Source organism: Globicephala melas, chromosome 1, assembly GCF_963455315.2.
Source record: "Globicephala melas chromosome 1, mGloMel1.2, whole genome shotgun sequence".
Lineage (NCBI taxonomy): Eukaryota > Metazoa > Chordata > Mammalia > Artiodactyla > Delphinidae > Globicephala > Globicephala melas.
The window spans coordinates 38,116,857-38,129,125 of NC_083314.1; the positions used below are offsets into that span (position 1 = coordinate 38,116,857).

The following is a 12,269-nucleotide window of genomic DNA, read 5'->3' on the forward strand; positions in this document are numbered from 1 at the left end:
AAAAAAAAAAAAAAAAAAAAAAAAACTCAGGTCTGGGTACTTTAATGTGTGGGTTTTTCCAACTCAACTGAGATTTCTGACTCTCATTTTTTTAACCTGCTGTAAAAATAAACAAACTTCACCTGATGGCCTCTGTTCCAAAGAACTCTGTTTATTCCTGAAGCATCCTGGTCTACTCTCCCTAGTCCAGTTCAGCATAAAAACGGCAAATTTATTACAGCATTCTTCCCTAGGTCCCCGAGATGCTTGGAATTGGCACTTGAGATGATTCCTATGTGCCATCTCTGACCTAGAGCTGATCATTTACCGAGCTCCTTCTACACAGGAAAAGAGTTAAAGTCAGAGGGCCACAGCCGGCAGTGTGACTATCTCAGAGGAGATGCTGAGGTCAGCGAAGTCATTCTGAGTCCTACATCGAGTTCTAAGGTCCTTCTCCCAAGTGTTTAGAATGTTCCTCAAGGATGGGAACAAGCTCTCTGGGACACTAAAGGAATAGAGCAAGACTGGTGGTTGACCACGTAGCCATGAGATCCGGGCGGTGAACACCCGTAGTGGAGTCTGGGCTAAGCAGTTGTCACCTCCCTGGTTCATGTGAAAAGTATAGGGGACAGGATAGCCCAGGAGGATCCCAAACACAGTACAGAGATTCCAGTCTGAGGAACGGAGCCTGCTGCAGGAGACTGCCAGGGATTGGTTCCTCCGTGGCCCCTGCAAATGTGTGATGATCTCAGCCACGAGGGCCTTTAAGTCCTGAAGCTGGTCCAGGGAGCAGATGGAAGGGTGAAGTTGAGAGCTGGAAACATCCACAAAGACTATGGTACCAAGCAGCACCTGCTCCAAGTGCCGACACACCTGCTCCGGAAGGACAATCAGGCTGTTTTCTCCAATCTCAAGGATGTGAAGTCCCTGGGCCGGGAAGCCCAGGCCCTGCAGCTCCTCCAGATAGCTCTGGAGCTCCGCTGCCCCTGCACAGTTGCAATCATAGAGCAGAGCTGGCTTCAGTCCCCTGGCCACAGCCAGCACCTCTCCGGCTAGATGAAGGCAGACAGCTCGGGGTGGGCCTCGTCTCTTTCCCATGCCCAGGGTCTGCTGAGCAGCTGCCACCAGCAGCTGAGGACTTGGTGCTGACATGGGACCTGGCAGCAACAGTAAGCATGGCCTCCTCAACTAGTCACATTTCCCTCCCCTGGGCTGCATCTCTGAGCTCCAGACACTTGAAGAAGGGCCTAAAATCAAAGCAGTAGCAGTGAGTTATTAACACCAGCTAGTGACATACCAGGAAACCTGCCAACAACTTTCCCTTAAGTCTTACAGCATCTTCCAGAGGCCATTTTCCCCTCCCTCTGCTTTGGAATGCTAACCCAGCCCAGACAAGATGGGGTCAACAATGCTATCTGATTTTTTGGTTGACTTGGCCTCCATTAGTCCCAAATTCATGTGTCTTTCTAGCCTACGCCTAGATTTATATTTTCTCTGGCTGAATTTTACCTGTTGTAATTTATTTTCTCTGATTCAAACGTTAAGGAGTTTGGGGCAGAAAGGAAGCAGGGGAGTTTTTGGCAAAATTCTGAGCATTTCACCTAAAACTGCCCTCTGAGATGGAGTTCTAGGTTCCAAATGCACTCTCTTCACTGCCAACTCCCCCTTCGCTTCCCGCCAATAGTTGTAAGAATAGCAATCTGATTAAACTAATATACACTAGAATGTGGACTACCAACCATCTCACCCTGAGACAGAAAAGTAAATAAATGAAATCGGGTAGAATTGCAAGAGGGTTGTACTTTAACTTCTGCTGGTCCCGCCTTCCCCTACTAGTGGACATCCACGGACCCTCGGACGATGGGCTCACCTCAACCCCTACACCGTTTCCTGAGCATAGTATCGTAATTTGTTAAATGAGGCAGAGGTCTCTCTCACACATACATACGTTCTTCTACTTCCGCTGCACGTTCAGGCTCAGGAACTCCTGCCAGTTTCCTGCCCGCTGCCAAGAAAGCCGCTAGGCGCCCGCCCTCTGCCACAAAACTGGAAATCCCACCCGCGTGGTCAGGTCCTTTACTGACGGCGGGGCCAGGGTGGGCGAAGTCGATCTATTGCGCATGCCCAACACGTCCCCCGCCTTCCTTGACGTCACCCAGTCCTAACGCGCGCCTCGCGTTAGAACTACCCGCAGGGCAGCCCGGCTGAGTGCCGGAAGTCTGGGCGCCTGCGGCCCGGCCCCTTCCGGCCCCTTCCGATTCTTACGCAGATGTGGGCCCCACCCGTCTGCGTAGGAATGGAAAGAGGCGGGTGAAGCTAGTATCCCGCCGCCGCCCGCCCTCGGCTCCGCCGCTTGCCCTCCTTCTGTGTTAAGTCCGGTGTCCCGTTTGACCCGGAAGGCGGAAGCAGGGCACTCGACGCAAAAGCACGCTTTGATTCGTTTCTGGAGAAATGTACTTTCCCCTCCAAACGAAACTTATCTCAAGACAAGCGACGTGTTTTGCATAATATCCTCACCTGTGGGTGCTGGAAAGTTTTTTGTTTTTTACTTTGACCTACCTAAATCCTGAGAGGCTGAATTCCGAGAAGTGGGTGGACAGGTGTCCTGGCCAAAGTTTGTCATCTCTAAGCAGGGTGTGAAGTGCATGAGTATTCACTCCGAACAAATGTGTGCTAGGTATGCTTCTGGGCGCTGGAAGTATTACAGCGTAGAAAACAGACAAAAACCCCACCTTCTTGGAGCTCAAATTGAGGAATTCAGTTTGCTGACTTCACATGAGAAATGAGAGGCAGAGGTGCAGAAGCTTTTCAGGTCATTAGGAAGAAAAAGTTATTTCACTGAAAGGTTAACTACCAGTGATATGACCCATACCACGAAGGGAGAGAATTTCTTGAGAAAATTCGTATCTGAAGAAATAGCCCAAATTTATTGATACGTGGGCAGGGCAGAGGCTAAGGGAACTGCAGTCACCTACGCTGGAAGTTTCACTCCTGGCTGTACCTTGGTGGTATCTTCAGACTGAAGAGACCACTGTAGAGTAAAGGTGGGGCCAGTCTGGAAGGAGGTCCAGCTTGTAGGGGCTCCCACACTAACGTGGAGCCAGAAGCAGAGCAGAAACTAATTTTAGAATTTTTTTCCATCCCCATATTTACTTTATTTTCCCATGGTAGTTAGCAATCAGTTTCTGAAATGAAGGACGTATTGAGTTAATGCATTTATTCTAACAATAAATATTTGAGAACATACTATGTACCAGACATTGTGCTAAGGGCTGACAGCAAAGTCCAAGACAAACAGTCCCTACCTCCAGCAAGTCTGTAGTCATGCAGGACACAAACTGAGTAATTACAAGGGAATTGATTATTCTGAAAGAGGAACTATAGGGTGCTATGGGAACATATAGCCAGGGACCTAATTATGTGGGCAAGGGACCAGTCCAGATCCAACATTTGCCCTCCCAATTTACACCTACAGCTAATCTAGTTTAGTGGGGTGGACAGTGAGAAAATGAAAAGCTGGGGACACCACCTAACTCCCTTCCCAGTCTTAAGCAAGCTGAAGGCAAGGAAGTAGAAAACACCAAGGGAATGAGTGGTGTAGCCACCAAAGAAGATAGCAGGCTGAGTCTCCAAGAAAGGACACCTGGCATCAGGACCACAGAAGGAGCACTGAGGGAGATCAGTGGAGAGCCCTGCATGCACTCTCCCAGTGTTCTGAAAAGGATAAAGAACAAGGAAGAAACTACACTACTGGGTTAAGACTACATAAAACCACTCATCCATTCCTCTAACATATTCATCAGCTTTTCATTACAATCACATACTAAAAGTTCAATCCTTCTTGGCACTTAAGAACACTGTTCTCTACACCCTTTGCCAGCTCACATTTTCTGGGCCCCCACCCAGGTGTACAGCCTGGCTGTTAGCATCTCACAGAATAAGGGGAAGGGCCCAGCCCAGATCCAGCAGTTGCCCTCCCAATGTATTTTCTGTGGGTTCTTTTTAACTTTGAGCTTTGCAGATAAGAGACAGAGGGAGCCAGACATCAAGACCAAATCCCTCACTTCACCCACTCAACAGAATGCCCCCAAAATATCAAGTTCCTATACCTTGCACATTTCCTGGTCTCTAGAAGCCCAACTTCTGCTCACAGCTGAGCACCTGAGCACCCAGATTTCTCTTGGTCATGCTTTAGTAACAGCAGATTCTACTAGGTCCCTTAGAGAGAACACCCAGATTTCTCTTGATCATGCTTTAGTAACAGCAGATACTACTAGGTCCCTTAGAGACCCTAAAACCACAGCTTAAGCTTTCTAAATAAATAAGTCCATTGCCACTTGTGATTGAGGGGTTTTTGAAATAAAGCTAGCCCAACTTTACAGCTAGCTCAACTACAGTAGCAAGTAGGAGGTGGCCTGCTTTAAGGGTAGCAGACCAGACATGGACTTTCTTAATATGGCATGGCACACATAGGTATCAGTATTCAGGAGGGTTGGAACCTGCAACCAGAGATAAGCATCTTGTTTTCCATTTAGGCCCTGGAGTTTAAATTATGTATAATTTCATCCTAAAACACAAAACAAAAACAAAACAGAGTCAAAGGGTCAGGGACAGAGCAAAAGTTAATAGATCAGACCAGTTTGTGGCAGCCAGAGCTGCAATGTTCTACACCTTAATCTACACTCTTCACCTTAAATGTTCACACCCAGCTACCTCCACCAGGAAGGGAGGCAAGCAGGTTTGTGCTAGGTGAGCCATTTCCAGAAAAGCACTGCCCAGCCCTTCTTCACCTTGACCTTGACACATTCAACACCCCATTTTTCCCATCCACAAAAACTCCAAATGACAGGAAGACTGTAAACATCTCCATACAAGGAGGAACTGTCCCTGTCTCCTCTGTGGTTACAGGAGTTGGTCCTGGATGCCCAGCTCACTCTCAGGTCTTCCTCAAAGAGGGGAAAAAAGAACAAGAGAGCTCTATCCTCTCCAAAGGTTATCACTGAGTTACATACTGTTGTCTACCGCACACACACAGTGGTACAGACATACCTCATTTTATCGTTTTGCTTTATGGCACTTTGCAGATACTGTGTTTTTTACAAACTGAAGATCTGTGGCAACCCTGCGTCAAGCAAGCCTATTGGCGCCATTTTTCCAATAGCATTTTTTCACTTCATGTCTGTGTGTGATGTTTTGGTAGTTCTCACAATACTTAAACTTTTTTATTGTTATGTTTGTTATAGTGATCTGTGATCAGTGATCTTTGATGTAACTATTGCAAAAAGATTATGACTTGCTGAAGGCTCAGATGATGGTTACCATTTTTTAGCAATCAAGTATCTTTATTTATTTTTATTTATTTATTTATTTATTTTTGGCTGCGTTTGGTCTTTGTTGCTGTGCGCGGGCTTTCTCTAGTTGCAGCGAGCGGGGGCTACTCTTCATTACAGTGCACAGGCTTCTCATTGCGGTGGCTTCTCTTGTTGTGGAGCACGGGCTCTAGGCATGCAGGCTTCAGTAGTTGTGGCTCGCGGGCTCTAGGGCGCAGTCTCAGTAGTTGTGGCGCACAGGCTTAGTTGCTCCGTGGCATGTGGGATCTTCCCAGACCAGGGCTCGAACCCATGTCCCTTGCATTGGCAGGCAGATTCTTAACCACTGCACCACCAGGGAAGTCCCCAAGTATTTTTAATTAAGGTATGCACATCTGTACTTTTAGACATAATGCTATTGCACACTTAAAAGACTACAGTATAATGTAAACATAACTTTTATATGCACTGGGAAACCAAAAAATTTGTGACTTGCTTTATTGCAATATTCACTTTATTGCAGTGGTTTGGGACTAGCCCTGCAATATCTCCGAGGTATGCCCGTATTTCAGTGGTGATAAGTTGAAAACCTGACAGCCAATTCTTCTACAGAATCCCTAAGCCTCTACATCAACACCTTCCCCTTAGAAGCTCAGTGTGTGAGTTTTTACTCCACAGGCTGGGTGACTTTCAGACTTTGGCACCTATTTCTATTTAGATATCTAGCTTGGTTCCCAAGCAACCAGCCGGCGCCCCTCCCTCCCTCTTCCCCCATCAGGGAGCCAGCTTACTATACTAGCAGAACAGGTCAAACGGAGATCAATCCTGGACAAATCAGTGCTTGAGGGAACTTTAATGAAAGCAAAAAAAAAAAAAAAAATGTGGTGCAAGAACAAGGCAGAAATGTTCTGTTCCAGGCAGTTTTGCCTTGTACAAGTAGAAGGAAGTCACTGAGTCAGAGTTTTAAAGCTGGCATTATTTCAGGCATCATTCCAACTCCTTCATTTTACAGTAATGAATCTGAAGCCCAGAGGCTAAATGACTTGGTTCAAGGTCACACCACTGGAAGCAAAGCTGCAGCTAGAACCCTGGTGTCCAAACTCCCAGGCCAAATCTCCTTCTACTACATTACACTACCATGGGGAGGTTTAAAAAAGAAAGGGAAAGTATGAAGGGTGATTTTTCCATAAATTAAATCAACTTTAAAAGCTAGGCATATTTGGAGAGTCAGAGAGTACTAATATTGTTAGAAAGAAGAAAGGTTTAAAAGCTGGTTAAATCTAATAAAAAATATCCATATGTACAATATTGTAAAAAAGAGAAGGAAGATGGCATTCATGATTACTGGGCTGGCAGGGCAGGGGACAGTTGCATGCTGGGGGTGGGCTGCATGGGCTGCCAGCTTTCCTGGGTTTGCAGGATGCGGTACAGCTGCTTCAGCTGAGCAACAATGTTATCCTTGATGTCTGGAGTTGAGATCTGCAGGCGGACACTGCCACTGTCAAAGGATCGTGTGAAATCACCAGAAAACATCTCATAGATCATCCGAGCCACCACTGGAATGACCTGTTCAGGACACAGAGCACACAGCTATCCACTGAGGAAAGGGTATTTTTAAACAGCAGGAGGGGCCCAAGATTGACGGAAGGACCAGTGAGGCTGTGGGGAACCCACCACTTTAATGTCTAGATACAGACTATGCCTTCATCTCTCTGGACCATCCTGCCAAGGTTCACTTTAGAATGTGGTTCAAATGAAGGTAAAGAACCTAGAAGTAGCATCACATCACATGCCTAAATAAATAACTGCCTATTTAGCAAGACTTTTACCCGAATTTCATCTGCTGCCTGTCTTGATGCACAAATCCACAGCCAGACCCAAGTGGTCTTGCTGCCATTTTCCAGAATGAGAACACGTTCTTAAAAGTACCTCAAAAGGTTTTACTGAAAGAGCTAGAAAGAGTCATAGCCTGTTAGGTTTCAGCAAGACTCTAACGTCAGTAAGAGAATAAGGTCTCCCCTGAATCAGTCACTCGCTTTGAGGACACTGTATTCTCCAGCCTGGTCCTACTTTGTACAACGTACAAAGCTCAAGTTGCTACATCTGATGGGATTAAAACCCACAGAGGCTGATGGATCCTCACTCAGGGCTCAAGCCCAGACCTAGGGGCTAAAGCATTGATAAAAAGGCAAAGAGTTGTTGACACATTATTATCTCCTCACCTGAACCAAGATGAGTTTCCTTTCCTGAGGTTTCCCATCTGGCCATTCTTCCCCAAAGCATAAGTAGATCTCAAATGGTGGCTGTTTCTCTATCTGTCCTTTCTGGTGGGCAATGAGATCTGCAGAACATGGAAGAGCATGGAGTTTGGGGTACTGGGTCATTCCACACCTACTCAGTAAACACTTTCTTTTATACTGTCCAGAATAGTAGCCACTGGCCACAACATGTGGGTATTGAATTTAAATTCATTAAAATTAAATAGTTCCTTAGTCACATTAGTTACATCTACATACTCAATAGCCACATGTGGCTAGTGGCTACCATATTGAACAACATAAATATAGAACATTTTCATCATTTCAGAGAGTTCTATTGGACACCGCTTAAACCAGACTTAGGGTTCAAATCACATTGGAAAATTCACATCTCAGTGCTCTCCCTAAATATGTCTGCTTAAATTTGCCATGCAAATATGTCCCAAATGAGAAGAGTATACGTTTTGCTGATTATGATGAACAGGGTCACCTTCCAAAGTTAAGGATAAGCTGGTAGAATGTGGGGAGCAATATCAAGGCTGTCTTCTTCTGCCAATAAAGGAGCCATAACCACCTAAAACTGGCTTCAAATGCACAGCTTTGGAGTGGAACACGCTTCTTTGTTGCCCAGGTCACTTTTCTTTTTCAGAATCAAGGTCCCCTTCTACCGTGACTTCCTCCAGAAGAAACTGTTTGGTTAAGATCTTTGCAGAGATAGGAAAAGGGGGAAGGAAGGAGGAAGACATACTTGCAGGGAGCAGTTCCCATCATCAATGGTCTGAAAAAAGACTCACCACTAAGGAACGTTTCCAGACAAAACAGTTTGACCTTCTTTTGTCTCTCGATCAGGTTGGGGGCAACAAGCGATGGGGCACATGGCCCAGACCAGTACACCTTGCACTGGCACAGCCTGATAGCATAGATGGCATGACCGCTGACCTCCAGGATCAGTCCTCTGTCCATGACGTCTAGCAGTTTGCTGGTGAACAGCTTCTGCTTCTCATTGGTGATGTGCTCCGGACCTGGGAACTTGACCTGCTCCAGGCTGACGGGACCAAAGAGCTCCTCCTGGTCAGGCATGGGACCCAAGTCTCCATAGAAGAGCCTGCAGCCCTGGGGGTTGCTCACCGTCATGGTCTGTGCATACTCCTTCCCACGGTACTGAAATTTGATGTCCAGGTCAGTCACTGCAAGGTGAGGGGGGACAGTGAGAGTCCTGCTCTGCTGCTCTGCCCATCCATCCCTAGGACTCATGCAAGTCCATCAAGATCAAGCCACCTTTCAACCAGCATTCAGGAAGGCCATTGCCATAGTTATCCTTCATGCAACAAAGGGAGACATCAACATATCCCTGGAATATTCACTCAAGAGGCTGCCTTGAAGCAAATAGCTCAAATTCCATCTATACTATCACTGTTCAGTCACCACACCCTAAAGCTAGAATTTCTCCAACCAAAGTTCTGGGTCCCGGTCTCCCCATTTTGTACTGACTGAGTCTTTACATCAATAGGCATTGGAAGGAGCTGAAAACTAAGGCAGCATCTGGTTTGTGTATCATCTTTGACTCACTGTTTAAAGAAACCAGAGGAACAATAAGAAATACCAAGGCATATTTCTGAAAATTACACAGATGAGCACACACTGTTGATATGTTCTAATAATATATCACAGAACGACACAGTGCACAACAAAGTAAATTTTCACTCAGCAAGTGTCCATTGAACCCTATAGGTCTTATCAAAGCTATCAGCCTCTTGGACAAAATGCTAGTACTCCCCTGGCACCTCCCCTACCATATGTAGTGTGAAAGGGAGGTGCAATGACAATGATTCTTCACTGAGATCAATTTGTACCCCATTCAGAAAGAGATTTTCTCTGGGTCCTAAAGTCCCTCAAAACCCAAGAGCCTCCTTGATCAAATCCAGTCATTAACTTCCCCAACCCACAACTGACCTTGTCCTCAAATCCCCTGGGCAAACTGATAAACCCAGGCCTTCCACCCACCTAATAGGTGAGTAACCTAGAGCTGCACAGCACCAATCAGAGAACCCCCATGGGCAAGTAGGTATGGGCTGGTGACTCATCAGCCAGCCAGGAACCAGACACAGAGGCTGCCTGGGGGACTATTCTATACATGGCAAAGAAATGGAGGCAGAAGGTGGGGCAGGAAATGGACTGTAATAGGAGCTGAAGATCCACCTAGAATATCAAGGCTCACTTACTTGGGAGAGAGCTGATCCACAGCTCTGGAGAGCTATAGAAAGGCTGTATAGGTGCCTGGGGTACTTCCATCTCCAGAGGTTCCGTTTTGGGCCACACTGCTTCGGGGCTGCAGTTGCCCACACTGCAGTTGCCCACACTGGCTGGTGCTATGGGAGAACCTAGAAAAGAAGGATGTGGGTGAGCAGGCAGGAGCACCACACGTGCATATCACCTGGGTCCGAAGCTCTCAAATCTAAAAGGTCCAACACTGGACCACGACTCAGTGTGGCAGCCCATCAGTAATTCCCCCAACAAACACCAAAAGAAATAAGGTTCCCCTGCTTCTGCTTCCTAATCTTATTAGTTCTCTCATAAACTCATAATTCTGAAAACATGCATTTGCTGATGATTAACAGACAAGTGGGTACTCTCTGGGGTTAAATTAGAGCAGGCATGAATGAGAGACTCCCTGTTACAAAATTTGAACCCAGCGATTAAACAGAAACTGGTTGTCTTCCATAAAATGAACTCAACTAAATTGATTGATTAGCTTCGAATAAGTGTTAATGTATAGAAATTCCTTTAAAAACAAACACATACGTTTTTACATGCATGAAACATCTGGAAGGATACTCAAGAACCTGGAAAGATCTGTCTCCTCCAGGGAAGGAGCTGTTCAGACAAGTTAGAAGGAAAACCTTTCAGCTGATTTCCTTTTTGTACCATTATGAATTTTAAACCATGTAAGAGTATTATTTATTCAAAAGTATCCAGTTAAAGCTTTTAAAAGAGAGAATGAAAAACACATCCTATATCCCTGCTATTGTCAAAGTTGGCTCACTCCAAAGTTTACAGATTTTTCCTCCTAGCCTCACCTTTTAAGCATCTATTCTTCAACAATTCTTCTTCCTCTGCCCAACAGCTCTGAAATCACAGAGGTTAAGGTTTCTTTGACCCTTTGTGTACGAGTCTGGTTATATCTATGTATTTTACTTTTTTATTTTTAATATATGTTCACATGTTTCCATAAAGGATCCAAGGTGGCCCATAACATAAGGCCACACAACATTAGCTTTAAAAAAACATGAGGGGGGGCTTCCCCGGTTGCACAGTGGTTGAGAGTCCTCCTGCCGATGCGGGGGACACGGGTTCGTGCCCCGGTCCACATGCCACGGAGCGGCTGGGCCCGTGAGCCATGGCCGCTGAGCCTGCGCATCCGGAGGCTGTGCTCCTCAGCGGGAGAGGCCACAGCAGTGAGAAGCCCGCGTACCGAAAAAAGACATGAGGGGCTCCCCTGGTGGCACAGTGGTTCAGAGTCCGCCTGCCGATGCAGGGGACATGGGTTCGTGCCCCAGTCCGGGAAGATCCCACATGCCGCGGAGCGGCTGGGCCCCTGAGCCATGGCCGCTGAGCCTGTGCGTCCGGAGCCTGTGCTCCACAATGGTAGAGGCCACAACAGTGAGAGGCCCGCGTACCGCCAAAAAAAAAAAAAAAAAAAAAGGGGAAATCAGGATTCTGGAAATGGGTTGCATCCTTTTAAGGGGTGAGAATAGCAGAATGAGTCAGCCAAAGATTTGGGAAAGGATCTCACATTTCCAAATGTCCAAATCTTAAAATTGCACCAAGTGGGAATGTAGCTGTAGCAGTATTAACCTGAGAGAGCTCTATGATCGTTGTCTTTACTCATCACTTGGTTGCAAAGTTATAAATGACAGGGTAAGTGAAGGAGGGCAAGTAGACAGATACGAGTCATTTCCTAATTCTCAAGAGAAGGGGCATCACCTAGAGTAGGGTACTCCAAAATCCTACAGGAATCATCTTGATATACTAAAGTTCCTAGGTGGCAAAAGTATCTCATTTGACCCTAGCAGCCAGATGGAACTTAGAAAAGTAGTGAAAAGCTACTCAACTGAATGCAAGTCATATGACTAGGAGCATGTCAGTGAAAAGTTCAAGTGAAGATGCTGTGGAAGAGCAATTCACCTTGTGTTTGAGCACCCTCAGAATGTGCAATGGGAGATGCAGTACCTGCTCTGTCTCACAGTGACCCTGCAACCTCTAAACTCATCTTTCCTGGGAAGTTGAATTCAAAAAGTCAATTCAAAAAAAAGATAAAAGTCTCTAGTAGATAAATTTTATCAGAGCCTAGTATTAAGAGCTGTAGAGCCACAAGTTTCCCATGATACAGCCTTAGCAGACGCTGTTAAGGCAGTGACAGAAAATTTATACCGAGGGAAATAGCAGAAGAGTTTGCCTACAATTCACGAAAATGATCTCTGCACTTGGCCTGAAGGAAATCAGCAAAATTTATAACAGCTTGTGTATTTGTATGCGGGATTGAGAATTAATTTAATTTTTTAATTTCTCTGAATTATCACATAAGATTCAGAAGATGCTCGCTCTGCCTAGAAGCCACCCCACTGGGATAACTATGCCTACGGAGTTCCTTTGCCTATGACTCCTACTTGCTAACAGACTGGCAGCCTGGCCACAGGGCCTGGTCGCTGCTCCCAGTGCAATG

The 12,269-nt window shown here is 46.0% G+C and overlaps 2 protein-coding genes across 9 annotated transcripts in view; both read right to left on the reverse strand.

Moving 5' to 3' along the window:
• Positions 1–31: 31 nt before the first annotated feature.
• On the reverse strand, positions 32–2,133 carry C1H1orf74 (chromosome 1 C1orf74 homolog). 3 transcript variants are annotated; one of them, XM_030872922.2, is made up of 2 exons: positions 1,928–2,133; positions 32–1,226 (listed from the first exon to the last, which is right to left on the reverse strand). In XM_030872922.2, the coding sequence occupies exon 2, from the start codon at positions 1,129–1,131 to the stop codon at positions 340–342; it is 792 nt and encodes a 263-aa protein (XP_030728782.1). In that variant the 5' UTR covers positions 1,132–1,226; positions 1,928–2,133; the 3' UTR covers positions 32–339. The 3 variants fall into 3 exon arrangements, with proteins under 3 accessions (XP_030728782.1, XP_030728785.1, XP_030728783.1); XM_030872925.2 differs by having other exon boundaries at positions 1,924–2,133; XM_030872923.2 differs by having other exon boundaries at positions 1,850–2,133.
• A 3,275-nt stretch (positions 2,134–5,408) lies between these two features.
• IRF6 (interferon regulatory factor 6) overlaps positions 5,409–12,269 on the reverse strand; it is a 36,937-nt gene continuing 30,076 nt past the window's right edge. For all 6 annotated transcript variants that reach the window (XM_060294213.1, XM_060294221.2, XM_030872933.2 and 3 more), the window contains 4 exons: positions 9,769–9,927; positions 8,341–8,733; positions 7,511–7,629; positions 5,409–6,854 (listed from right to left, as the gene is read on the reverse strand). In XM_060294213.1, coding sequence (XP_060150196.1) covers positions 6,630–6,854; positions 7,511–7,629; positions 8,341–8,733; positions 9,769–9,927 — 896 coding nt within the window. In that variant the 3' untranslated portion in view covers positions 5,409–6,629. The remainder of the gene's footprint in view (positions 6,855–7,510; positions 7,630–8,340; positions 8,734–9,768; positions 9,928–12,269) is intronic.

What these genes read in the sequence shown, in the direction of transcription:
- C1H1orf74 (XM_030872922.2), bottom strand. Translation starts at nt 1,131, where the DNA reads ATGTCAGCACCAAGTCCTCAGCTGCTGGTGGCAGCTGCTCAGCAGACC.